General features: G+C 39.5%; 1 protein-coding gene across 1 annotated transcript; it reads right to left on the bottom strand.

Moving 5' to 3' along the window:
- Positions 1 to 14,118: 14,118 nt before the first annotated feature.
- On the bottom strand, positions 14,119 to 14,505 carry LOC110584493 (calcineurin B homologous protein 3-like; the record flags this gene model as incomplete). The annotated part of the gene is made up of 1 exon (XM_044916196.1): positions 14,119 to 14,505. A coding segment is annotated over one exon (387 nt), but the record flags the coding sequence as incomplete, so codon positions are not given.
- Positions 14,506 to 26,677: the final 12,172 nt, after the last annotated feature.

Genomic DNA, 26,677 nt, shown 5'->3' with positions numbered 1-26,677 from the left:
TTCACTCATATAACTGAAAAAATCTAAGGATAGATTTTCAAGCTTGGTTAGATTTAAGTTAGTGTCTCTCTCCCCATCTCCTGGCTCTGTGTTCCATTTTATTGGCCCATTTTCCAGTAGGCTACCTACTTAAAGAGACTGGTAACTTCAGTCTTAAGTCATCCATACAGCCAGCAATCCCAACAAAAAATAACAGTATTTTATCTCAATAGTTCAAGCAAATCTTGAAATTACATCTCATTGGCCTGGCTTGAGACACATGTGTGTTCCTGAATCACTGTCCTGATAGCACAAAGCTTAATTTTACAACCCTGGATGCCCCCTCTAACTCTTCGTACTCTTCTCTGTACCTCAGCCCAACTAATACTGAAATTATCATTAGTTTTGCCCTAGAGTATAGACTCAAAACACATCAGACTTATACAAAAAAGGGGGGGGGTTGTTGGACTCCTTCCTAATACAATACACTAAACATTAACCCCAAATTGATGATAGACCTAAATGTAAGAGCTAAACTAAAAAACTCTTAAAAGAAAACATAGCCATATATCTTTGTGACCTTAGGTTGGGCAAACCTTTCTTAAATATGATATAAAAATACATTATGTGATAGCAAAAGCAAAAGTGACAAAAGAAAATATAGATAAATTTGACTTCATCAAAAATAAGAATATTTTACTGAAAATGATACCCTCAAGAAAATGAGCAACCGCCCACAGAATGGAAAAAAAATGCGGAAATTATACATCTGATAAGCGACTTGTATTGAGAATATATAAAGAATTCTTATGACTCAGTGATAAAAGATAAATAACCCAAGAAAACATGGCCAATGGATCTGAATAGACATTTCTCCAGAGAAGATATACCTATGGAAAATAAGCTCTTGAAAAGATGCTTAACATCATCAGCCATTAAGGAAATGCTAATCAAATTCATAAAAGATACCACTTTACACTGTCTAGAATCACTACAACAAAACAGTAACAAGTATTGGCAAAAATATGTACATATTGGAACCCTCACACATTGCCAATGGGAATATAAAGTGTTGCAGCCACTTTGGAAAACAGTTTTATGGTTCTCAAAAAGTTAAGCCTGGAGTTACTACATGACTCGGTAATTTTACTTATAGGTATAAGTCAAAAGAACTGAAAATAGGTACTCAAACAAATACATGTATCCTCACATTCATAGCAGCACTATTCCCAATAGCCAAAAGGTGAAAGCAACCTGGATGTCCATCAAATGATGAATGGATACATAAAATGTGGCATATCCAGACAATGGATTGTTATTTGACAATAAAAAGGAATGAGTACCAGTCATGCTACAACATGGTCAAACCTTGAAAACATGTGCTAAGTGAAAGAAACCAATCACAAAAGTCCACATATTGTATGATTCCATTTTTTAAATGTTCACAATAGGCAAATTGATAGAGACAGAAAGCATCTTAATGGTTGCCAGGGCCTGGGAGGGGGATGGAATGAGGTGTGACTACTAAAGAGCATAATTTCTTTTTGGTGTCATGAAAATATTCTAAAATTAGATTGTGGTGATGGTTGCACACTTCTGTCAATACATTAACCCACTGAATTATAAAATTTAAGTAAGTGAATTGTATGTAAATTATGTCTCAACAAAACTCTTTATAGAACCAGATAATGGGCAAACAACTTGAATAGACATTTCTCCCAAGAAGATCTACAGAGGAATAAGAAGCACACGAAAAGATGTCAACACCATTGATCATTAAGGGAATGCAAATCAAAACCACAATAAGATACCACTTCACACCTGCTGGGACAATTATAATAAAGAAAGAGAAAATAACACGGGTTGGCAATAATCAGGAGAAGTAAGATAACATACTTTGCTGGCAGGAATGTAAAATGATGCAGTCATTGTGGAAAATAGTTTGGCGGTTCCTCAAAAAGTTAAACATGGAGGGCGCCTGGGTGGCTCAGTTGGTTAAGCGACTGCCTTCGGCTCAGGTCATGATCCTGGAGTCCCTGGATCGAGTCCCGCATCGGGCTCCCTGCTCGGCGGGGAGTCTGCTTCTCCCTCTCCCACCCCCCCTGCTTGTGTTCCCTCTCTCGCTGTGTCTTTCTCTGTCAAATAAATAAATAAAATCTTTAAAAAAAAAAAAATAAAAAAAAAAATAAAAAAATAAAAAAGTTAAACATGGAATTACCATGTGACTCAGGAATCCCATTCCTGGGTATGTACTCTAGAGAAATGAAAACATATGTCCCCACAAAAACTTGTGCACAAATGTTTAAAGCAGCATTATTAATAATAACCAGAAGGTGGGAAAAAAAAACAAATGCCCATCAAGAGATGAATGGATAAATTGTGGTATATACATGCAGTAGAATATTATTCATCCATAAAAAAGGAATGAAGTATTGAAACATAATACAAGAATGAAAGCATTACACTAAGTGAAAGAAGTCAGATACAAAGGTCATAAATTATATGATTCCTTTTGAATGAAGTAAATATCCAGAATAGGTAAACCCACAAAGACAGAAAGCAAATTAGTGGAAGGGGACTAGAGAGTGATCACTTAACAGATACTGGGCATTCTTTCGGGCTGATGAAAAAGTTTTGAAACTAGAAAGAAATGGTGGTTGTACAACATTGTGAATACACTAAATGCCCCTGGATTGTGCACTTTAAAATAGTTAATTTTATATTATGTGAATTTCACCTCAATGTTTAAGAAACACATCCATAACACAAACCCTACCTTTTCTTTCAGAGGTTTACCCATAAACAGCAGGACAAAATCCCCACTACTTATTTTGGCATTCAAGGCACTTTACAAGCTTGTCCTAAACTTATATCCACCACCCTGCTGCCCCAGTTTCCACACTCCCCCCAAGTCCTCCAGCCTGATATTGCCTACACACATGGCTCTTCCGTAACTCTGCTTTGAGATGTTCTTGCATAGCAGACTGCATATGCTGTTCTGCTTCCCCAGCTAGACTGTGAGCGTCTCAAGGGCAGATACGACATCTAATTCATCCTTGCATTCCCAGAGTCTAACCCTGAGTCTGGTATTTAGTGAGCATTTAATGAACATTCGCTGAGTTATACTGAATGTGCTCGGAAACCCTGGGGAAAATCTCCCAGAATCCCTCAGGGATGGTGAATGTGTGTGCAGTGAAGAGGTAGAAGGAGGCGATTCCCTAGAATTAGAAATTAACCTATTTTGTTAGGAAAACATTAGGATAGGGCACGTGGGTGGCTCAGTTGGTTAAGCGACTGCCTTCAGCTCAGGTCATGATCCCAGGGTCCTGGGATCGAGTCCCACATCGGGCTCCCTGCTCTGCAGGAAGCCTGCTTATCCCTCTCCCACTCCCCCTGCTTGTGATCCCTTTCTTGCTGTGTCTCTCTCTGTCAAATAAATAAAATCTTAAAAAAAAAAAAAAGAAAACATTAGGATAGATACACTGTTCCTTTCATTTGTCTTTGGGAAAATACAAAAACAAAAAAACAAGAAATGTTGAAGTGCAATGAATATTCTCAAAAGATTTAGGTTATATTAAATTAGGGGTCAGGAAGAAAGAATGGGGGTAAAGTAGGTGGCATCACAGAAATCTTTGCAATTTGGTCTTGGAGGAATGACCACACCTGAAACACCCCAGGGCTTTTCACAGAACTCCATTCAGTAGAGGGAGGTGAGGGGGAGTAGATGTTGGACAAAGGGAAAATGGATCCAAGCCGGCCTTCTGTCAGTGCTGCCACACCATGGTACAGAATTTATCCAGGGCAGAGCTGAGGATCTTGACCATGTACGGGTGACCCTTAAACAACATGGTGGTTAGGCATGCCAACCCCACACGCAGTTGAAAATCTGCTTCTAATTTTTGACTCCCCCCAAACTTAACTACTCATAGCCTACTTACTGTTTTTTTAAATTTTTTATTGTTATGTTAATCACCATACATTACATCATTAGTTTTTGATGTAGTGTTCCATGATTCATTGTTTGTGCATAACACCCAGTGCTCCATGCAGAACGTGCCCTCTTTAATACCCATCACCAGGCTAACCCATCCTCCCACCCCTCCCCTCTAGAACCCTCAGTTTGTTTTTCAGAGTCCATAGTCTCTCATGGTTCGTCTCCCCCTCCGATTTCCCCCCCTTCATTCTTCCCCTCCTGCTATCTTCTTCTTCTTCTTTTTTTTTTTTAACATATATTGTATTATTTGTTTCAGAGGTACAGATCTGTGATTCAACAGTCTTGCACACTTCACAGCGCTTACCAGAGCACATACCCTCTCCAATGTCTATCACCCAGCCACCCCATCCTTCCCACCCCATCCCCCACTCCAGCAACCCTCAGTTTGTTTCCTGAGATTAAGAATTCCTCATATCAGTGATAGCCTACTTACTGTTAACCAGAAGCCTTACCAATAACACAGACAGTTGATTAACACATACTGTGCATGTTATGTGGATTATATCCATATTCTTACAATAAAGTAAGCTAGATAAAAGAAAATGTTATTAAAAAATCATAAGGAAAAGAAAATATGTTCACAGTTCTGTGCTATGTTTATTGAAAAAACCCCATGTGTAAGTGGACCCACACAGTTCAAACCCATGTCATTCAAGGGTAAACTGTATATGGTGCTTGAGCCTGGGGTGAGAGATTGAAAAGACCCCCTGGCATAATTGAGGTCTCCTCTTATTTAAACATGTTACTGGAAGGTTATCCAGTGCTTCTGATAGAACCATCCAAACGCCTCAGGGTTGAGAGTCACATAAACAATGAGTGTGGAAATGTTTAAAGGCAACAACAATGATAACAACAGCTAATGTTAAATACCCTTTTACATTCCTATTAGTGTTCTGGCTGAGGGGGAACACTGAATGAGTGAAAAAGAATTTTTAACTACAAAAGCTCATAGCTTACTGAGATAGACAAATCATTAACTCAGTGTTAAGTGTCATTGCTGACTCATGAGAAAATGCTGTTGGACCCTCATGCCTCAGTCGTTTTCTCTGTAAAATGGAAATCAGAATTCTTGATTCAAATAGTGAATTAAAAGAGATGGGCCCTGAGGGGCAAAAGGTTCTTCTCTTTCCCTATAAAAGCACAGCATTTACTTGACTCTAAAAGGAAAAATCTACTTGGGACAGAGATGTGTAATTTATTGATCTCTGTACCTCCCCAAACTGTAATGTACAGTGGATGTTCAAATCTAAGTTTATGGAGTCTAACCAAAACAAGTAGAATATGTTGTACTTCAAAGACTCCTGCCAAACATCAGAACTGGCAGAGGCAGCAGGAATGCAAGCTTTCACCTGCATCACATCAAAAATGCAACTCCCAACCTAAAGGTAGGGAGCTACCCAAAATAGAAAGTGGTAGATAGAAACTCTCTACTCATAATTTGTCACCAGGGGCAGAGAAAAAAAAAACTTTGGCATCTTGAAGGGGGCCATTTAGAAGGGTTGGTTCCTGATAGAATAATACCTCAGCCATACACAGACTCACAAAAAATGGTCAGAAACCTTGCCCATTGATTTCTTCAGAAACAAGTTCCTCTGGGTGAGATGGGTCTGAAAGTCAAACTCCAATCCCACCTAGGAAAGGCCTAATAGTCATATAGACACACATCCTGATATTTTTCAAGATAAGTCAAGTTGTGAATAGTGCATCCCATTCAGGACATGCATTAAATGTTCTTCCCTGAAGTAAGATTTAGAAAATGAGACAGCCTTAGTCATGTCCCTGATGAAATGAGAGTTAGGAAGATATCCACTTTACAAAACATTGAGACCTCTGTCAGATAACTCTGATGCATACTTGATGGGAAGCAATACAGAAAATTTACTCCAGGCAGATCCCAACGCTGTCTATTTCTATAAGGATTTATGTGCCAAAGCCCTTATATAGAGCCCAGGTGAGCCAGGCTGGACTATACAGGGCTGAGTGGATCCTTTGGCTCTTTAACCTAGGAACACACTAGAGCAAGTCATGCCCACACTCCAAGTCTGGCCCTTCTGGATCTTATCATGATGTATGCTAGTGGAGACATGGAGAGTTGAACCCAAGAAAAAGTGTTTTAATGTGTTTTTAAAAGAATAAAGCCAATATTATCCCAGAAAAGTCCAATGTGTACAATTATGAGAAAACTCCACTCTTTGGGAGTGTAGTTTAACTGTCTCCTTGACCCACCCCATCCTTTACCCTCCACAGAAGGTGGTGTGAGACTTAGGTGTGGGTGGGTAGGGGGTATGGGCTTTGAGTTTCCTTCCTGTTTAGAGGGGATGCCACAGTCATCAGAGCTCAGTATCTCTGCTTACCCTGAGATGAGTCTAGCAGCGTTTTAAGGGATGCAGGAAAGACTCCTTCTCCTTGCCGTCTCCCTTCCTGGTGTGGTGAAGGTGACATTCTATCATAGAGAATTACTTACTTTGAGTACAATATGGCTGTGGCTATGTGCTCCTCTTTAAAAAGCAAATACTCGTGGAAACATAACATGGAAGTCACTTAAGTCCTTGCAAATTCTGTTCTTAGGTGCTTCTCTTACTGCAAAAAAGACTGGGTCAACAGGAATTAGATGATGCCCAAACTGAGGGAAGGATGACAGGTCTGGAAAAGGTGAAGAAGCTCTCAAAATGTGCTTTCTATTCTTTATAGCAGCACAAAGAGGGGAGATGTGAGGTGTGACATGTTTGTGGTTTGCTTCAGCTATATAATCAAAGATGACTCTAATATTTTGATAGAGGACTTGATAGACTAATATATAATGACAGTTTTCTTATTCATTTGAAGCAACTTTAAGACCTGTGGTAGGCGGGATTCTAAGACGGTGCCCACTGTCCCTTATCCTTGTATAATCCCCTCCCGTTTTGTGTGGTGGGAACCTGTGAATATGAGGTATCACTCTCCTGATGATATCATATTATATGGCAAAGGGATCTTGCAGTGGTTACGAATGTTACAAATGCGTTGATCTGATCCTGGAAGGGGCTGATCCATTTAGTGATTAAAAGCGGATTTAAAGCAACGGTGTATTCTCTGGCCAGCTTTGAGGGAAGACAGCAAAGAGCCATGTTGTAAGCTGCTTCCGGACAAGGGCAGGGGTCTCCAGTGGCTGAGAGTGGTCCCTGGCTGATAGTTAGCAAGAAAACATGGGCCTTATCTCATAATCACGTGGGAATAAGTTCTGCCAGCAACCTGAAAGAATGAGGAAAAGGACCTCCAGAAGACAGTCCCAGCCCCGGCTGACACCTTGCTAACACTGTGTGAAACCTGAGCAGAGGATCCAGTTGAGCTGTACCCAAACTCCTCACCCACGGAAACTGGGAGATAGTAAATGCCTGTTGCCTCAGCTGCAAAGTTTGTGGTAATTGGCTACACGGCAAGAGAAAACCAAAACAGGACCACTATTGTCAAATTCTGCATAGGGGCTGTTTTTTGCTGAGAACTACAACAATGCTCAGAACTTTCAATGAGAAGACAGTTTTTAATTATCTGGGTATCCAAAGCATCAAAGTACTTAAACCTTTTTTTTTTTCCTTTAGCAGCAATAAAACATTGATTTTCCTCACTCTGAAAACTCAAAAATAGCTGAACAGATATTCTTTAGAACTTTCCAAAAATAAAGATTTTCTTCAGGGCTGAAATCAGTCTGGGAAATGTTAATCTGGAAGAAAAAGAAGTTTGAGTCGTGTAAATAGCTCAAAATAGGCTATGTGGTTCTGACCTATGGGGACTCTGGAGAAAATTGCTCATTGTTTAGAAAAGCAGAAATATTTGACCACTGTGGTTGCATGCAAGGTACCAGAAGAAACCGTATGCTTGGTGATATTCTAGTCACTCCAAAGAGTAGATGTAGGGTCAAAGACTGAACCTCAACTAACAGGTCACCCGTCCTTTTATTCTTATTAAATGCAATTCCAAAATATACTCACACGCCTGGTGCACAGGTGTGTAGAGGGCACAGTCCTCTTTTATGGCTTTGAACAGGAGTGTGATTAAATCAAAATAACTAGAATATACTCTCGCTACTTCTAACTCTTCAGGAAGTAAGTCCATTAACCTTCCTGGGTCCAAGTTTCCTCATCTCAAAAAGGAATGTTTAGCCTGGTCTCCGGGTCATTTCAGCTCTGTGATTTGGTCACAAGATTCCTCCACCATATGATTTCTACCCAGTTTGTCAGTGTTGCCACATGATGCTGGATAGGAAAAGCATCCAGTACATTGTAAGCACTCAACAAATATGAGCTCCTCATAGTAAAATATTTAATAATGTTGGCTGCTTCTACAGCTTTTGTAAAATCTTCCTTCATAGGTCTGATTTTCCAAAAGTTTTCATCACCTTTCCAGGAGCATTATACTTGACTTCTCTTCAATTATATGGAGCATGTAAAGGCAAAATCAATCCTTTAGAAAGAATCAGCTAAGATAAGAGAATTCCTCAAAGAGTCTTACTTGACCTTGACCTCTATTTATACATTCCATTCAGGGTTACTTGTACATTTCAGCACTGTATTGATTCCTGTGCCCTGCTCCACCTCTCTGCCTGGGTGCCTCACCTGCTCCTCAAATTCAACTTACCCCAAATTAAATATATTTCTTCCCCAATCAGCCTATCGCTGTATCCACACATACAAAATCCTCCCTCCTTTTCCTTTTATTTAAGATTGATAAAGTTTTAATTTTTCAAAAATGTGTTGAAACCAAGACATTTGGAAAAGTGTTTTACACCTTTTCCTTTCCATTCCCACAGGTTCCACTGGAGCTTAAGTGCCTTATACTGGGGCTGTCACACATTCCTCCTCCCTGTCTCTGTTTCCCCTCTGCAATTCATCTTATAAAATTCCATCTGATTTGTCCTCCTGGAACTCTTCACTGTGCATATTCTCCAATGTGGTCAACCACCAGCATACCTGAATTGCTCACACAATAAAACCCAAATCCCTTAAGTTGTTTTCCCAAGTCCTTGCCAATCTGTGGCATGGAATTAGGTTGAAAGACTAGAATTGCTGTCTTGACTCTGAATTTAGGCAAGTCCTTTGACTCCCTGAGCCTCAGATTTTTCTGCTGCAGTATTAGTGTAATGATCCCTGAACCCTGGCAAAAGCATCATGGGCCCAAAAATTATGTGTAAAGCACATGCAAACCTTTTCACATAAAACACACATTGGGGGATTGATGATTTCTCTCCAACTATTTTCCCCTACTCTATTTCACAGTGTGTGACTATTCTAGGGGCTCAGTGGGTAACTGTTCTGCTTATTTCAAAAGTACATTATAAGCCCTCTTTCCTCTACATATTTGCTTATTCTGATCCCTGTAAATGGATGTCTTTCTTTCTTTTTTTCCTGTTTCAGATGGACTTTTCCTTTAAAGTACCAATAAATTTAATCTCTGCTGTGAAATTTTCCCTAAAGCCCTCATCTTAGGTCACAGCCTTTATATTCTGTGACCCTTTGAATTTCTAAGGTTCTGCAGCACTCATTTGGCACTTAGCTTTGTACAACCGGGACCACTTATCTCTTTATGTATGCCTTGGACACCTAATGAAAATATAAACTCTTTCAGAGCAGGGACCTCTTGGCTAGCTAAGTGTCCTGCATAAGCAGACATTCTATAAACATTTGTTGCTTTAGGTGACAGTGATAACAGCTCAGTTATGAAGCATAATCATCCTTGGGTAAATTGGAGACTCTCAATGTCAATATGTTGACACTCTTGATGAATTCTTAATTAGCATATTGGCAATTACACTTTGCTGCTGTATTCACAGGGCACTTCACAATTGCTCATCAGTTTTTGTCAAGATGGTCTCAGGAGGTGAGTGATAAAGATCATTCCCTGACTTTCTTTTTTTTTTTTTAAGATTTTATTTATTTATTCATAAGAGACAGAGAGAGAGAGAGAGGCAGAGGGAGAAGCAGGCTCCCCGCTGAGCAGGGAGCCCGATGTGGGACTCAATCCCAGGACCCTGGGATCATGACCTGAGCCGAAGGCAGACGCTTAACCATCTGAGCCACCCAGGCACCCACTTTCTTTTTTTCTAAGTTGAGAAAAGCAAAATACTTTTATGAGATATACTGGGAATATTTAGTATAGAAACTGACATGAGAAAGTAAAATAAATTGTTTTACTTGCCCCCTTGTGCTAGTGACAATGCTTCTCTAGCAATTGTTGTTTATAGAAAGGCAAATAGTGATTTATTTGATTTAATGGAGCTGCTAGTAGTCCTCAGAAATTGGAAGAGTCTCTACTCTTCTTTATTCAAACTGAAACTTTTTTACTTTGATACCTGAAAAAGAGAGAATTTTAGTGTGTCTTGGAGTCATGTTTGGTTTTTGCTTATTGATTATTTTATGATTAAAACAATGCAAATTAGGGCGCCTGGGTGGCTCAGTCAGTTAAGCGACTGCCTTCGGCTCAGGTCATGATCCTGGAGTCCTGGGATCGAGTCCCGCATCAGGCTCCCTGCTCAGCAGGGGGCCTGCTTCTCCCTCTGACCCTCCTCCCTCTCATGCTCTCTGTCTCTCATTCTCTCTGTCTCAAATAAATAAATAAAATCTTAAAAAAAAAAAACAATGCAAATTAAACCAAAGTAAGTAGAAGGAATGAAATAATAACAGAAAATAATGGAAAATAGAAAATAGAAAAAATAGATAAAATCAATAAAACTGATAAATCTCTAGCCAAAGGAAACAAAGAAAGATACAAACTGACAATATCAACCTTAAGAGAGGAAACATCATCATAGCTCCTACAGACATTAAGAGGTTAAATAAATAAGGATGTACAAACAGCTCTATGCCAGTAAATTCAGTAACGTAGATAAAGTTGAAAAAAATATCTTGAAAAAAGCAAACTACTCTAGCTAGCTCAAGAACAAAAAATGTAACAGGAATGGCTTTTTACCTATGAAGGGAATTGAATTTATAATGAAAAATCTTCCCCAAAAGAAAATTCCAGGCCCAAATGATTTCATGGTTTAGTCCTACCAAACATTTATTGAATAAATAATGTCAATTTTACACAAACTGTTGTAGAAAATAGAAGAGGGAGAAAAAGTCAACTCATTTTAAGAGACCAATATTGCCCTAAGACCAAAACCAGAAAAATACCCTGAGAAAGAAAGCTATAGATCAATATCCTTCATAACACAGATGGAAAAGTCCTTAAGAATTTTTTGGCAATTCAAATTTAAAAACATACTTAAAAAGGTAATACATCATGAAAAATGGAGTTTAGTTCAGGAGTGCAAAGGCTATAATAGTTAAAAAGTAATGATGTAATTTATTGTATTAATAGGCAAAAAAGAAGTCAAATTATGATCATCTCAATAGCTAAAGAAAACACATGTGATAAAATTCAACACCCATACATGATTAAAAGAAAATCTCAGAAAACAAAGAATAGAAGAAAATTCTCAATGATGATAAAAGGCAGAACAAAACTCTTACCTCATTCTATATACAAAAATCAACTTGAAATGGATCATAGATACAAATGTAAGAGCTAAAACTATTTCCAGAAGAAGATGAAGGAGAAAATCTTGGTGATCTGGAGTTAGGCAATGATTTCTGGAGGAGGACACAAAAAGCATGAACTATAGGAGAAAAAAATTGTTAAGTTGGACTTTATTAAAACTTGAAAGTTTTTTCTCTTCAAAGGATACTCTTAAGAAAATGAAAGTCACAGACTGGGAAAAATATTTGTTAAACATATATCCAATAAATAAATGGACATATGCTGAATATTTAACACTTAGAACTATAATAAGAAAACAACACAATGAATGGGGAGGAGTGTAAGATTTGAATTGACTTTTCACCAAAAAGGATATACTACAGATAGCATATAAGTGTATGAAAAGATGCTCAACATAATTAGTCATTTGGAAAACATGTATTGTTTTCAATGTGAAAACACATTGGGTTACCACTGTGAACCCATTGGCATGGCTAAAATTAAAGCAATTAACAATTCCAAGTGTCAACAAGGATATGGAAAAATTGGAACTCTCACTACAAAAGATACAGCCACTTTGGAAAAAGTCTTCACAGTTCCTTATAAAGTTAACACCAAATAAGCTACTTATTCCATTTCTATATATTTACCCAAGAGAAATGAAAACTATGTCCTCGACACAAATGCGCAGAGCAGCTTTATTCATGAGAGTAAGAAACTTGAAGCAATCCAAATGTCTAACAAGTGGTAAATGGAAATCCGAATTGTAGTATGTCTGTACAATGGAATACTAAAAAATACAAAGGAATGAGGTATTGATACATCCAACAACATAGGAGAATCACAAAAGCATTATGTTAGATGCAGAAGCCTACATAACATAAGATTTTGTTTATGTGAAATGCTAGAAAAGGCATTTCCTAGTGACAGAAAGCAGATCATGGTTGTCAAGGGTCAGGGAGCTAGAGGAAAGAATGCACAGGGCAGAAGAAAACATTTTGGGGCCACTGAAATATTCTGTATCTTTACTGTGGTAGTAGTTACAGGTATAAACATTTGTCAAAACATTGATTTGTACACTTACATTGGTGAATTTTATTGTCTATAAATTATACCAAGATAAATTTTTTTTAAATACCTACTGGTTAGGAGGGTTGGAGCAAGATGGCAGAGGAGTAGGAGACCTGGATTTCGTCTGGTCCCAGAAATTCAGCTGGATAGGGATCAAACCATTCTGAACACCTATGAACTCAATAGGAGATCGAAGAAAAGAATAGCAACAACTCTCTGAACAGAAAAGCAACCACTTTCTGGAAGGTAGGACGTGCGGAGAAGTGAATCAGAGGCGATATTCGGGAGGATAGACGGTGGGGGAGGGGCCTCCGTCAGCCGCTTCTGGCAAGTGGTAGAGCCGCGGAGCACAAAATTAGAACTTCTAGAAGTCTGCTCCGCTGAGGGACGTCGTTCCAGTGGCTAAGGGGGGGGGACCCTCGTCGGACAGTGTGGTCTCAGGACCCTCGGGGTCACAGAAAGACCGGGGGTGCCTGAGTGTGGCAGAGCTCCCAGGTATTGGAGCAGGGAAACCGGCTGCTGAGCCAGAGCCCAGGTGCGGGCTCTCAGCTCGGGGTTACCATAAACAGTGATCCGGGGCACAGTTGGGCCACTGCTCCTCCAGCAGGGACCCAACAAGTGGCAGATCCGGGGAGACTCCCCTTCCTCGCCTGGGAGGAGCGGCGTGGGAGCGCACCGCAGGGATCTGCTGGGTTTGGAGACTCCACCCGGGGTCAGGTGTCAGAGATAGAAACGCGCGGTCACAGGCCGGGTGAGCACGGAGTGCGGCCGGAGACGAGGGAGACAGGAGTGACTGACTGCTTTTCTCTGGGGGCTCACTGAGGAGCAGGGCCCCGAGTTCTCAGCTCCTCTAGGCGGAGATTGGGAGATCGCCATTTTCACTCTCGGCCTCCAAAGCTGTACGGAGAGCTTGCAGGGAACAGAAGCTCCCGAGAGCAAACCCCAGCAGATTACTAAGCCCTGACCAGCAAGGGCGGGTCAATTCTGCCTACGGCAAAGACATTTGGGAACCACAGCAACAGGCCCCTCCCCCAGAAGATCAGCGAGAACAGCCAGCCAAGGCCAAGTTTACCAATCAATGAGAACAGCAGAACTCCAGCGCTAGGGGAATAATGCACACAGAATTCATGGCCTTTTTACCATGATTCTTTAGTCTTTCAAAGTTAATTTTTTTAACTGTCTTTTTTTTTTAATTTTTCTTTTTCCCCTTTTCAACCAACATATTATCAATCCCTTTTTTAAAAAAATATTTTTTATTTTATTTTATTTTTTCATTTTTAGAGTCATATTCTATCCCTTCATAGTAGTTACCTTATTTTTGGTATATCTATCTATCTATCTATCTATCTATCTATCTATCTATATATATGATATATATATCTTTTTTTTTTCATTAACAAACCAACCATTTTCTTTTTTTATTAGAGATAAAAACAGCGAAGTTCCACGTACCACACCTTAGGGAAAACGAGACAGCGGAGGACTGGGGACTATTTACAAGAGCCGTGGCCGAAGGACACCTGTGGCCTCGGGCCCCACGGGAGGCTGCGGGCACAGCATGGCTTCAGGGGGCAGGCGGGTCAGTGGCAGAGGGCGATGGTTTCCATGTTAAGGAAGCGCACGTGCATCTTGGTCTTGATGTCTATCCCCTGCCAGATCTTCAGGAAGTCGTCGAAGGTGATGCCCTCATACACCTGGTCAGGTTCCATCTGCCCCACACACACGCTGGCCGCCTCCATTATGGCCCCATCAGCGATAGAGCTGGCCGACTCCTTCTCGATGTGCGGGTTTCCGGAGAGCAGCTCCTCCACCACATTTCGATATTCTTCCAGGGTGATGCGGCCGTTGCTGTCCGAGTCATACATGTGGAACAGAAATCTCAACTTCTCTTTCCAGCACAGCTGTACCTGCTCCTCGTCCATGGTGGTGTCGATAGGCCGGAAGTAGGACATGATGGTATATCCATATATATTATATATATATATATATATATATATATATATATATTATATATAATATGATGTTCTCTCCTTAAAATTTTGGGATACAGTTTCTTCTAACAGATCAAAATATACCCTAAATCTCTAGTATATGGCTTTGTCCTAGTCTCCTGCCTGATCACATTCTCTCCTTTTTTTTTTTTTGAATCCTCTTCTTTTTTTTTTAACCAAATTCTTATCAATTCTGTTTATAAAATCTTTTATAATTTTCATCATTACAGTCATATTCCATCCCTTCATTGTATTAACCCTTATTTTTGTACATATATAAGTTTTACTTTCTTTAAAATTTTGGGAGACACTTTCTTCTAACAGACCAAAATATGCCCAAAATCTAGTGTGTGCACTGATCTATGCACCAGCCTGATCATATTTGATCATATTCTGTTTTTTGTTTTTGTTTTTGTTTGTTTTTATCTTTTTCTTTTTTCTTTCTTTCCCTTTCTTTTCCCCCGGTTTCAGGTCTTTTCTGATTTCTTTAGTGTATATTTTCTGGGGATGTTGTTACCCTGTTAGCATTTTGTGCTTTCATTCATCTATTCTCCTCTGGACAAAATGAGAAGTTGGAAAAAATTACCTCAACAAATAGAACAAGAGGCAGTATCGACTGCCAGGGACCTAATCAATATGGACATTAATAAGATGTCAGAACTAGAGTTCAGAATGATGATTTTAAAGATACTAGCTGGGCTTGAAAAAGCATGCAAGTTATTAGAGAAACCCTTTCTGGAGAAATAAAAGAACTAAAATCTAACCAAGTCAAAATCAAAAAGGCTATTAATGAGGTGCAATAAAAAATGGGGGCACTAACTGCTAGGATAAATGAGGCAGAAGAGAGAATCAGTGATATGGAAGACCAAATGATGGAAAATAAAGAAGCTGAGAAACAGAGAGATAAACAACTACTGGATCACGAGGGCAGAATTCGAGAGATAAGCGATACCATAAGACAAAACAACATTAGAATAATTGGGATCCCAGAAGAAGAAAGAGAGAGAGGGGCAGAAGGTATATTGGAGCAAATTATAGCAGAGAACTTCCTTAATTTGGGGAAGGAAACAGGCATCAAAATCCAGGAGGCACAGAGAACCCCTCTCAAAATCAGTACAAATAGGTCAACACCCCAACATCTAATAGTAAAACTTACGAGTCTCAGAGACAAAGAGAAAAATCCTGAAAGCAGCTCAGGAGAAGAGATATGTAACCTACAATGGTAGAAACATTAGATTGGCAACAGACCTATCCACAGAGACCTGGCAGGCCAGAAAGGACTGGCAGGATATATTCAGAGCACTAAATGAGAAAAATATGCAGCCAAGAATCCTATATCCAGCTAGGCTGTCATTGAAAATAGAAGGAAAGATAAAAAGCTTCCAGGACAAACAAAAACTAAAGGAATTTGCAAACACGAAACCGGGCCTATAAGAAATATTGAAAGGGGTCCTCTATGCAAAGAGAGAGCCTAAAAGCAACATAGACCAGAAAGGAACGCAGACAATATACAGTAACAGTCACCTGACAGGCAATACAATGGCACTAAATTCCTATCTTTCAATAGTTAGCCTGAATGTAAATGGGCTAAATGCCCCAATCAAAAGACACAGGCTATCAGAGTAGATTAAAAAACAAGACCCATCGATATACTGTCTGCAAGAGACTCATTTTAGACGCAAAGACAGCCCCAGATTGAAAGTGAGGGGGTGGAAAACCATTTACCATGCTAATGGACACCAAAAGAAAGCTGGGGTGGCAATCCTTAGATCAGACAAATTCGATTTTAAACCAAAGACGGTAATAAGATATGAGGAAGGACACTATATCCTACTTAAAGGGTCTGTCTAACAAGAAGATCTAACAACTGTACATATCTATGCCCCTAACATGGGAGCAGCCAATTATATAAGGCAATTAATAACAAAAGCAAAGAAACACATCGACAACAATACAATAATAGTAGGGGACTTTAACACCCCCCTCACTGAAATGGACAGATCATCTAAGCAAAAGATCAACAAGGAAATAAAGACTTTAAATGACACACTGGACCAAATGGACTTCACAGATATATTCAGAACATTCCATCCCAAAGCAACAGAATACACATTCTTCTCTAGTGCCCATAGAAAATTCTCCAGATTAGGTCACAAATCAGGTCTCAACTGGTACCAAAAGATTGGGATCATTCCTGCCTATTTTCAGACCACAATGCTTTGAAACTAGAACTCAATCACAAGAGGAAAGTCGGAAAGAACTCAAATACATGGAGGCTATAGAGCATCCTACTAAAGAATGAATGGGTCAACCAGGAAATTAAAGAAGAATTAAAAAAATTCATGGAAACCAATGAAAATGAAAACACAACTGTTCAAAATCTTTGGGATGCAACAAAGGCAGTCCTAAGAGGAACGTATATAGCAATACAAGCCTTTCTCAAGAAACAAGCAAGGTCTCAAGTACACAACCTAACCCTACGCCTAAAGGAGCTGGAGAAAAAACAGCAAATAAAGCCTAAACCCAGCAGGAGAAGAGAAATAATAAAGATCAGAGCAGAAATCCATGAAATAGAAACCAAAAGAAGAGTAGAACAGATCGACAAAACTAGGAGCTGGTTCTTTGAAAGAATTAACAAGATTGATAAACCCCTGGCCAGACTTATCAAAAAGAAAAGAGAAATGACCCAAATCAACAAAATCATGAATGAAAGAGGAGAGATCACAACCAACACCAAAGAAATACAAACAATTATAAGAACATATTATGAGCAACTCTATGCCAGCAAATTAGATAACCTGGAAGAAATGGATACATTCGTAGAGATGTATAAACTACCAAAACTGAACCAGGAAGAAATAGAAACTCTGAGCAGACCTATAACCACTAAGGAAATTGAAGCAGTCATCAAAAATCTCCCAACAAACAAAAGCCCAGGGCCAGATGGCTTCCCAGGGGAATTCTACTAAACATTTCAAGAAGAATTAATACCCATCCTTCTGAAACTGTTCCAAAAAAGAGAAATGGAAGGAGAACTTCTGAACTCGTTTTATGAGGCCACCATTACCTTGATCCCCAAACCAGACAAAGACCCCATCAAAAAGGAGAATTACAGACCAATATCCTTGATGAACATGGATGCAAAAATTCTCACCAAAATACTAGCCAATAGGATCCAACAGTACATTAAAAGGATTATTCACCACGACCAAGTCGGATTTATCCCTGGGCTGCAAGGTTGGTTCAACATCTGCAAATCAATCAATGTGATACAGTACATTAATAAAAGAAAGAACAAGAACCATATATGATCCTCTCAATAGATGCAGAAAAAGCATCTGACAAAGTACAGCATCCTTTCTTGATCAAAACTCTTCAGAGTATAGGGATTGAGGGTACATACCTCAATATCATAAAAGCCATCTATGAAAAACCCACAGTGAATATCATTCTCAATGGGTAAAAACTGAGAGCATTTCCCCTAAGGTCAGGAACATGGCAGGGATGTCCACTATCACCACTGCTATTCAACATAGTACTAGAAGTCCTAGTCTCAGCACTCAGACAACAAAAAGAAATCAAAGGCATCAGAATCGGCAAAGAAGAAGTCAAATTCTCACTCTTTGCAGATGATATGATACTTGATGTGGAAAACCCCAAAGACTCCACCCCAAAACTACTAAAACTCATACAGGAATTCAGTAAAGTGGCAGGATATAAAATCAATGCACAGAAATCAATGGCATTTCTATACACCAACAACAAGACAGAAGAAAGAGAAATTAAGGAGTCAATCCCATTTACAATTGCACCCAAAACCATAAGATACCTAGGAATAAATCTAACCAAAGAGGCAAATAACCTGTACTAAAAAAACTATAAACTACTCATGAAAGAAATTAAGGAAGACACAAAGAAACGGAAAAATGTTCCATGCTCATGGATTGGAAGAACAAATATTGTGAAGATGTCAATGCTACCTAGAGCAATCTACACATTCAATGCAATCCCTATCAAAATACCATCCACTTTTTTCAAAGAAATGGAACAAATCATCCTAAAATTTGTATGGAACCAGAAAAGACTGCGAATAGCCAGAGGAATGTTGAAAAAGAAAAGCAAAGCTGGCGGCATCACAATTCTGGACTTCCAGCTCTATTACAAAGCTGTCATCATCAAGACAGTATGGTACTGGCACAAAAACAGACACATAGATTAATGGACAGAATAGAGAGCCCAAAAATGGACCCTCAACTCTATGGTCAACTAATCTTCGACAAAGCAGGAAAGAATGTCCAATGGAAAAAAGACAGTCTCTTCAACCAATGGTGCTGGGAAAATTGGACAGCCACATGCAGAAGAATGAAATTGGACCATTTCCTTACACCACACACAAAAATAGACTCCAAATGGTTGAAAGACCTCAATGTGAGACAGGAGTCCATCAAAATCCTAAAGGAACACAGGCAGCAAGCTCTTCGACCTCAGCCGAAGCAACTTCTTCCTAGATACATTGCCAAAGGCAAGGGAAGCAAGGGCAAAAATGAACTATTGGGACCTCATCAAGATAAAAAGCTTTTGCACAGCAAAAGAAACAGTCAACAAAACCAAAAGACAACCGACAGAATGGGAGAAGATATTTGCAAATGACATATCAGATAAAGGGCTAGTATCCAAAATCTATAAAGAACTTATCAAACTCAACACCCAAAGAACAAATGATCCAATCAAGAAATGGGCAGAAGACATGAACAGACATTTCTGCAAAGAAGACACCCAACGGCCCACATGAAAAAGTGCTCACCATCGCTCGGCATCAGGGAAATCCAAATCAAAACCTCAGTGAGATATCACCTCACACCAGTCAGAATGGATAAAATTAACCAGGCAGGAATTGACACATGTTGGCGGGGATGCGGAGAAAGGGGAACCCTCCTACACTGTTGGTGGGAATGCTGGTGCAGCCACTCTGGAAAATGGAGGTTCCTTAAAAAGTTGAAGATAGAGTTACCATAAGATCCAGCAATTGCACTACTGGGTATTTACCCCAAAGATATAAATGTAGGGATCCGAAGGGGTATGTGCACCCTGATGTTTATAGCAGCAATATCCACGATAGCCAAACTGTGGAAAGAGCCAAGATGTCCATCAACAGATGAATGGATAAAGAAGAGGTGGTATATATATACAATGGAATATTATGCAGCCATCAAAAGGAATGAAATCTTGCCATTTGCACCGACGTGGATGGAACTGGAGGGTGTCATGCTGAGCAAAATAAGTAAATCAGAGAAAGACATGTATCATATGACCTCACTGATGTGAGGAATTCTTTTTTTTTTTTAAAGATTTTATTTATTTATTTGAGAGAGAGAGAATGAGAGACAGAGAGCACGAGAGGGAAGAAGGCAGAGGGAGAAGCAGACTCCCCGCTGAGCAGGGAGCCCGATGTGGTACTCGATCCCGGGACTCCAGGATCATGACCTGAGCCGAAGGCAGTCACTTAACCAACTGAGCCACCCAGGCGCCCTCTTTTTTTTTTTTTTAAAGATTTTATTTATTTATTTGAGACAGAGAGAATGAGAGAGAGAGCACATGAGAGGGGGGAGGGTCAGAGGGAGAAGCAGACTCCCTGCAGAGCAGGGAGCCCGATGCGGGACTCGATCCCGGGACTCCAGGATCATGACCTGAGCCGAAGGCAGTTGCTTAACCAACTGAGCCACCCAGGCGCCCATGATGTGAGGAATTCTTAATCTCAGGAAACAAACTGAGGGTTGCTGGAGTGGTGGGGGTTGGGAGGCATGGGGTGTCTGGGTGTTAGACATTGGGGAGGGTATGTGCTATGGTGAGTGCTGTGAATTGTGCAAGACTGATGAATCACAGACCTGTTCCTCTGAAACAAATAATACATTATATGTTAAAATAAAAAAAAAGAAGAAGATAGCAGGAGGGGAAGAATGAAGTGGGGGAAATCGGAGGGGGAGACGAACCATGAGAGACAATGGACTCTGAAAAACAAACTGAGGGTTCTAGAGGGGTGGGGGTTGGGGGGATGGGTTAGCCTGGTGATGGGTATCAAAGAGGGCAGGTTCTGCATGGAGCACTGGGGATTATACGCAAACAATGAATCGTGGAACACTACATCAAAAACTAATGATATATGGTGATTAACATAACATAATAATAATAAAAAAATACATGCTGGTTACAGATAATTTTGCTATATTTCCCTCCTTTAGATATACTGTCTCTATGATTGTAAAAACTAAAAAGTTCTTGTACTTTATTTTCTATTTTCTAACTTAATATCAGATTACAAACATTTCCCATGTTCCTGAAAACTGCAAACTTTTAATTCCTGCATAATATTCCATTCATAAACATGTCAACCTTAATTAATCATCCCCTTATTGGTGGAAATTTAGATTGTTTTCTGTTATTCTCTATATTAAATAATATTCTGATACACTTTGGTTATATATTCTTGCAGGGTTTTTTGGATTTTTTTCCTTTTTTTTAAAGATTTTATTTATTTATTTGTCAGAGAGGGAGAGCACAAGCAGGGGAAGCGGCAGGCAGAGGGAGAAACAGGATCCCCGCTGAGCAAGGATCCTGATGCAGGACTCGATCCCAGGACCTTAGGATCATGACCTGAGCCAAAGGCAGACACTTAACCGACTGAGCTACTCGGGCGTCCTGGGGATTTTTTTTTTCTTAAAGTGTGTTTTTCAAAGATATAATTTTTAGGTCAAAGTTTAAGAATATTTTACAAATCTTAAATGAGTTATTAAATTGTTTTCCAGGAGGATGGTACTGATTTAACTCTCACCAGTAGTATATGAAAGGACCAATTTTACTGCATTCCTGCAAGAACTGAATGTTATTAATTATTATTTGAAATAGTTGCTTAAACTCTCCATTTCAGCTTGGTACTGGGCTGCAATTCTTCTCTGTGCATCTGTGTGTGAACAGCCTGTCCAAATTGTTCACCTTCCTGTGCGTAGAGTCCATTCCATCTATTCCTGAGGATTGGAGGCATTTGCCTCTGGGTTGTGTGAAGGTCTACTTGGGCATCATCCTCTCCATATTCCTCAGCCTGAGTCTCTCCATTTTTTATTTCTGTCTGCCTAGTTATGTCTTGATGTTGTTTGAATCTTCAATGTTTGTATCATCTCTAATGCTTAAGTCTTTAAAATAGCACAACATGGCCTATGTAAGCTATTCCACACAGCACCTCTTTCCCTATGATGCAGCTCAGCAACATAGCAAAGTTCATTTTCCATATGGCACAGCTGTGATTTGTCCTTCATTTCTATGGGCCTCCCCATCCCTATCTTTCCTTGTAGTTCTCCTCTCATTCTGCCCACCTTCCTCAGTCCCTTCCCTGCAGGTACTCAATGTTCCCTTTCTCCTCCTGCCAAGTTAATCCTGTCCAGATCCTGAGTCAGTACTGACCACCACTGCCAGGGTTCAACTGGCTCTGGAGTTGGTTTGGGGTAGGACACGTTTTTAATTCTGACTCAAGTGAGACTCAGCTTGGGCATCATCTCTGGATTAGTGCTCCCAAGTGCAATTGATATACCCTTCCTTCCTTTGTGTTCCAGACACACCTCTATTTGTCCCTCTCATTGTACATATCCCACCTGATTGCAGTTGCCCTGTCACAAGGCAGTCTACACCACTGGAGACGTGAGCTCCAGGAGATCAGAACCAGCTCTTTCATCTGTCTACCTCTGGCATTTGCACAGTCCCTGGATTTCAGTGCAAGTCTCCCAGTTTCCACTCTTGTCTTCCTGCAACTTCCTCTTCACATAGCAGCCATGGTGATCTTTCAAGAACATAAACATAATCACTCTTTCACCTTAATTTACTATTTTCCTGAGGAAGGAGTAGGTGTCCTACTTCCTTGCAGTGGCTACCAGTGGGTTTGTTTCTCTTTTGGCTGGTGGTTTTGTGGTTCTCAACCTGTTCTTATTTTTTTGTCTGTATCATTATGAACTCACAGACTTATAAAACATATTCAATATGAGTCAATCAATTGCAGTTGCTATTTTTTTGATTCTCAAATTACCCCATCTTGTACCCAAAGGAGCTCCCTCAAACCAGCTCCTGGGAGATCTTTATGATGAAGTCCTATTTTGTTTGTTTGTTTGCTTGCTTGCTTTTGATAGAGTCTTTGCTTACTGGCACAACAGGTTTATTATCATCTTATTTCCAGCCTCGACTTGGGATCAGCCCTTTCTCTACCAAACCCTAATTCCTTTCAGTGTGTAATGTTACTTCGAGACCACAATCTGGGCATTATGGATATTCCTTGTCATTGGTTTGTCATTGCTGCTAGGACTTTAGTGTGGACAAGATTAGGGAATATGCATTTATCTGACCTGTCCTGTATGGCTACATTTCAAATAATCAAAAAAGCCCTAGCTGATGAGGATTTATTTTGTTAGAGAAGAATTATAGTTATTAAATGCAAAAGGATTAATAAAATTGAAACATCACCATTTATAACAACTAATGAAATAATGATTCAGGCAATGTACATCAAGAGATGCTAAAGCCATTAGGAAAAAGGATGATAGGAACCTTCACAATGGAAGGACCAAGCTACCTTATGTGAACTGCTGATCAGTTTTAGCATGTCTCAAAATGAGACAACCAGACATTATGTATTGCATGATGTAATGCAATAAGAAATACACAGCATCACTTATGAAATAGTCTTCCCAAAAAATGTTAAACCTGAATTTAGTCAAGATTTAGATCTAACCTTTAGTTTGTAGGGCAACAGGAGAACAAATAGACAAATCCAGAATTTGGTACAATTTATAGGACAACTAAGACAGTTTATTCACAAGTCAAGGACCAAAAAAAGGGGAGAGGAAAGTGGCAGATCTGTTGCAAATTAAAAGAGACTTAAAGGCATTGCAATCAAGTGCAATGATTGGACCTCATTTGGGTCCTAATTCAAATAAATCAACTCTAAAAGTCTTCTTTGAGATAACTGAGAAAATGTGTAGGTATATTTGGACTCAGATGTTATTAATGAATTTTTGTTAATTTTGTTAGACATGAAAATAGAATTGTGGTTGTGAGAAAATGTCCCCTTTAAAAGAAATATATATGGAATTTTTAGGGTTAAGATGAAATGTGATAGGAATTTCCTTTAAAATAATTCAGGGAAGAGAGAGGAAAGAAGAAAAGAAAGAAAGAAAGAAAGAAGAAAGAAAGAAAGAAAGAAAGAAAGAAAGAAAGAAAGAAAGAAAGAAAGAAAGAAAGAAAGAAAGAAAGAAAGAAAGAGAAAGAAAGAAAGAAAGAAAAAGAAAGAAAGAAAGAAAGGAAGGAAGAAAGAAAGAAGAAAGAAAGAAAAAGAAAGAAGAAAGAAAGAAAGAGAAAAAGAGAGAGGGGGAAGGAAGGAAGGAAAAATAAGGAAAGAAAAGGAATAACAGAGGGAGGCAGAAAAAAATATTGATTAACTATTGAATTTAGAGATGGGTTCTCAGAAGGGATAATCATACTGTTTTCCCTACTTTTGTGTATTTGTGTATATTTAACATTTTTCATTTAAAAGTTTTAAACACACATTATATTAGATCATTCCCCTTTTATTTTCCCATTTTTTTAAAGATTTTATTTATTTATTTGACAGAGAGAGACACAGCGAGAGAGGGAACACAAGCAGGGGGAGTGAGAGAGGGAGAAGCAGGCTTCCCGCGGAGCACGGAGCCCGATGCGGGGCTCGATCCTAGGACCCTGGGATCATGACCTGAGCCGAAGGCAGATGCTTAACGACTGAGCCACCCAGGCGCCCCTATTTTCCCATTTTTTTTTTTTAAGAGAGAGAGAGAACACATGGGTGGGCATGCATGCGGTGTGGGGAGGGGCAGAGGGAGAGGGAAAGAATCTTAAGCAGACTCCCCCATAAGCACAGAGCCTGAGGTGGGGGGGGGGCTTGATCTCACGACCCTGAGATCATGACCTGGGCCAAAATCAAGAGTTGGAGGCATAACAGCCACCCAGGCACCCCTATTTTCCCAATTTGATATATGACAATCATGTGAGTGTGTCTATTGGAGTGGGGCCAGATAGGACCACGTTCAGACATGTAAAAAAATAAAAAGGAAATCATCCGTGGTCACACTGCCCAGTAATAACGAGCATTGCCATTTAGGACAATTCTCTTCTAGGCTTCCTTCACCTTCACAACAATGATGGCTACTGTTTTATGCCAAATGGTTTTTGTTGTTTGTCACTTTATGCCGAATGACATGTCTTATGTCCAATCAGTCCAAATGGCTTGTCTTGTTGTAAGTGGCGTTACTGTTATTACTAGAGAGGTAGAACATTCTCTCATAGGTTAATTGGCCCTTTGTATCTCTTTTGTGAATTATTTGTTTTAAGGGTCTCCTCATATACATTACAAACTTATTTTTCTGCAATTGCTACATAGCTGCAAAGAAATTTGTACAGACCATGTGGCATAACCATTAACAGGAAAAGGGGAAGGAGCCATGGGGTTTGGCAGCTTTGAGAATCTCAGTGTCCTAGGTCTCTGAAGACCCAGCCAAGCCTCCCTGATTCTCAGTGCAACTGTGTTGCACAACTCCAGAGAGCATCATTCACCTAAAGACAATGTGATACTCTATTCTGCAAGTATGAACAGAGTCATAGTTTTTCTTGGCTGCAGACCTCTATAAGAGACAAAATATAAAACAAGTATGGCAAGTAGGAGAAATTTAAAATATGGATTACATTTTGGAGAAAAATATTTTTTTAAAAAACACGTGACAAACCATTGGAGAAATTTAGTTTTTAAAGGATTTTTTCCTCTTCCTATTCAAAGAACATTCTGTTTCAGAAGGTAGTAAGAACACAAAGAAATTATAACAAGATATCACTCAACTTCAGCAAAGCAAGGTAGCAGGTTTCACTGCTGGATATTTTATTGTTAAGGTGTCTCCTCTATGGTTCTGGTATTTGTTCTCTGTTGTCTGTTCTGTGATCACTTTCTGCCCCTGTCTCCAGGATTCCATTCTTAAAACCATCTAGTATAAAAATTTCCCCTCACCTCCCGCCCTTTTTTTTTTCTTTTGGATCTTTCTAAGCTAGAAGTGAAGATTCTAGGAAAGAAAATGCTTTCAGGCAACTGTAATGTATTTGTGTGAATTGTGGCAGCTAGAGGATAGGTAAGTATAGAGAAGTCAATGGATTAAGAGAAAGACATAATAAAAGTCAGCGGCCAAGTACTTGGAAGGAATTGGCACAGAAAAGCTGAGCTGGGAGAAGCAAGGACAATTCAGAGAGAGCCAGAGGATACCTATTGAGTGTCTATTCTGTGTCATATCCCTATTGACATGATTTCATTTCATCCTCATCACGCTGGAGATAGGCATGTTATCCATATTTCACAGAGGAGGAAATGGCAACCAGGAAAGGTTATGTAGGCTGTTAAATGTCACACAGCTAGTGTATGTTGTTAGCAAGATTCAGTACCAGCTCTGGCTGGCGCATAATCTTTCTCAAATCACACTAGCTTCCAAAGAAGGATAGAAGAAGAATACAGGTCATGGACAAATAATGGATTCTAAATATTGATATTTGTTAAGTCAAAAAAGTGGCACTCTTCAAAGATAATTCCTACCATTTTCTCTGAAAATAATGGTAACGGGGTTATCCAGACTGTACAACTGGCAAACTCAGGCAAGATTTAAATCAAATTTGCTTATATATCCTGGAGATAAGATTATTTTAATTTCATGAGAAGATTTTATTTCTAGAATGGTCATAGTCTGGGGAAAAAAGGAAAAATGGGAAGTGGGGTATATATTTATGAGCTATATCCCCTGGGAGATATTGTGCTGGAAGAGAACTTAAGCATTGTTCTTGTTGTGTTATTGATTTTATCTGACAGGGTCTCCCTCACTTCTCTCATCTGCCTAGAGAACTCCTATTGATCCACAAAAGCCCAGCTCAGATATCACCTGCTCCCTCAGTTCCTGTTTATATCATTTCTGTATCTTTTCCTTACTTTGAGGCTCATGCAGTGCAGCTCTGTCATTTTCCTTCCTTGTCTTCTCTAGTCTTCTGATTTCCTGGTGTGAGAATGTTCACCACTGATAGCTCACAACCGTTTCCTCAGAAGTCCTGC

The sequence above is a fragment of the Neomonachus schauinslandi genome, chromosome 6 (assembly GCF_002201575.2).
Source record: "Neomonachus schauinslandi chromosome 6, ASM220157v2, whole genome shotgun sequence".
Taxonomy (NCBI): domain Eukaryota; kingdom Metazoa; phylum Chordata; class Mammalia; order Carnivora; family Phocidae; genus Neomonachus; species Neomonachus schauinslandi.
This window is presented reverse-complemented; position numbering and strand designations above follow the sequence as displayed.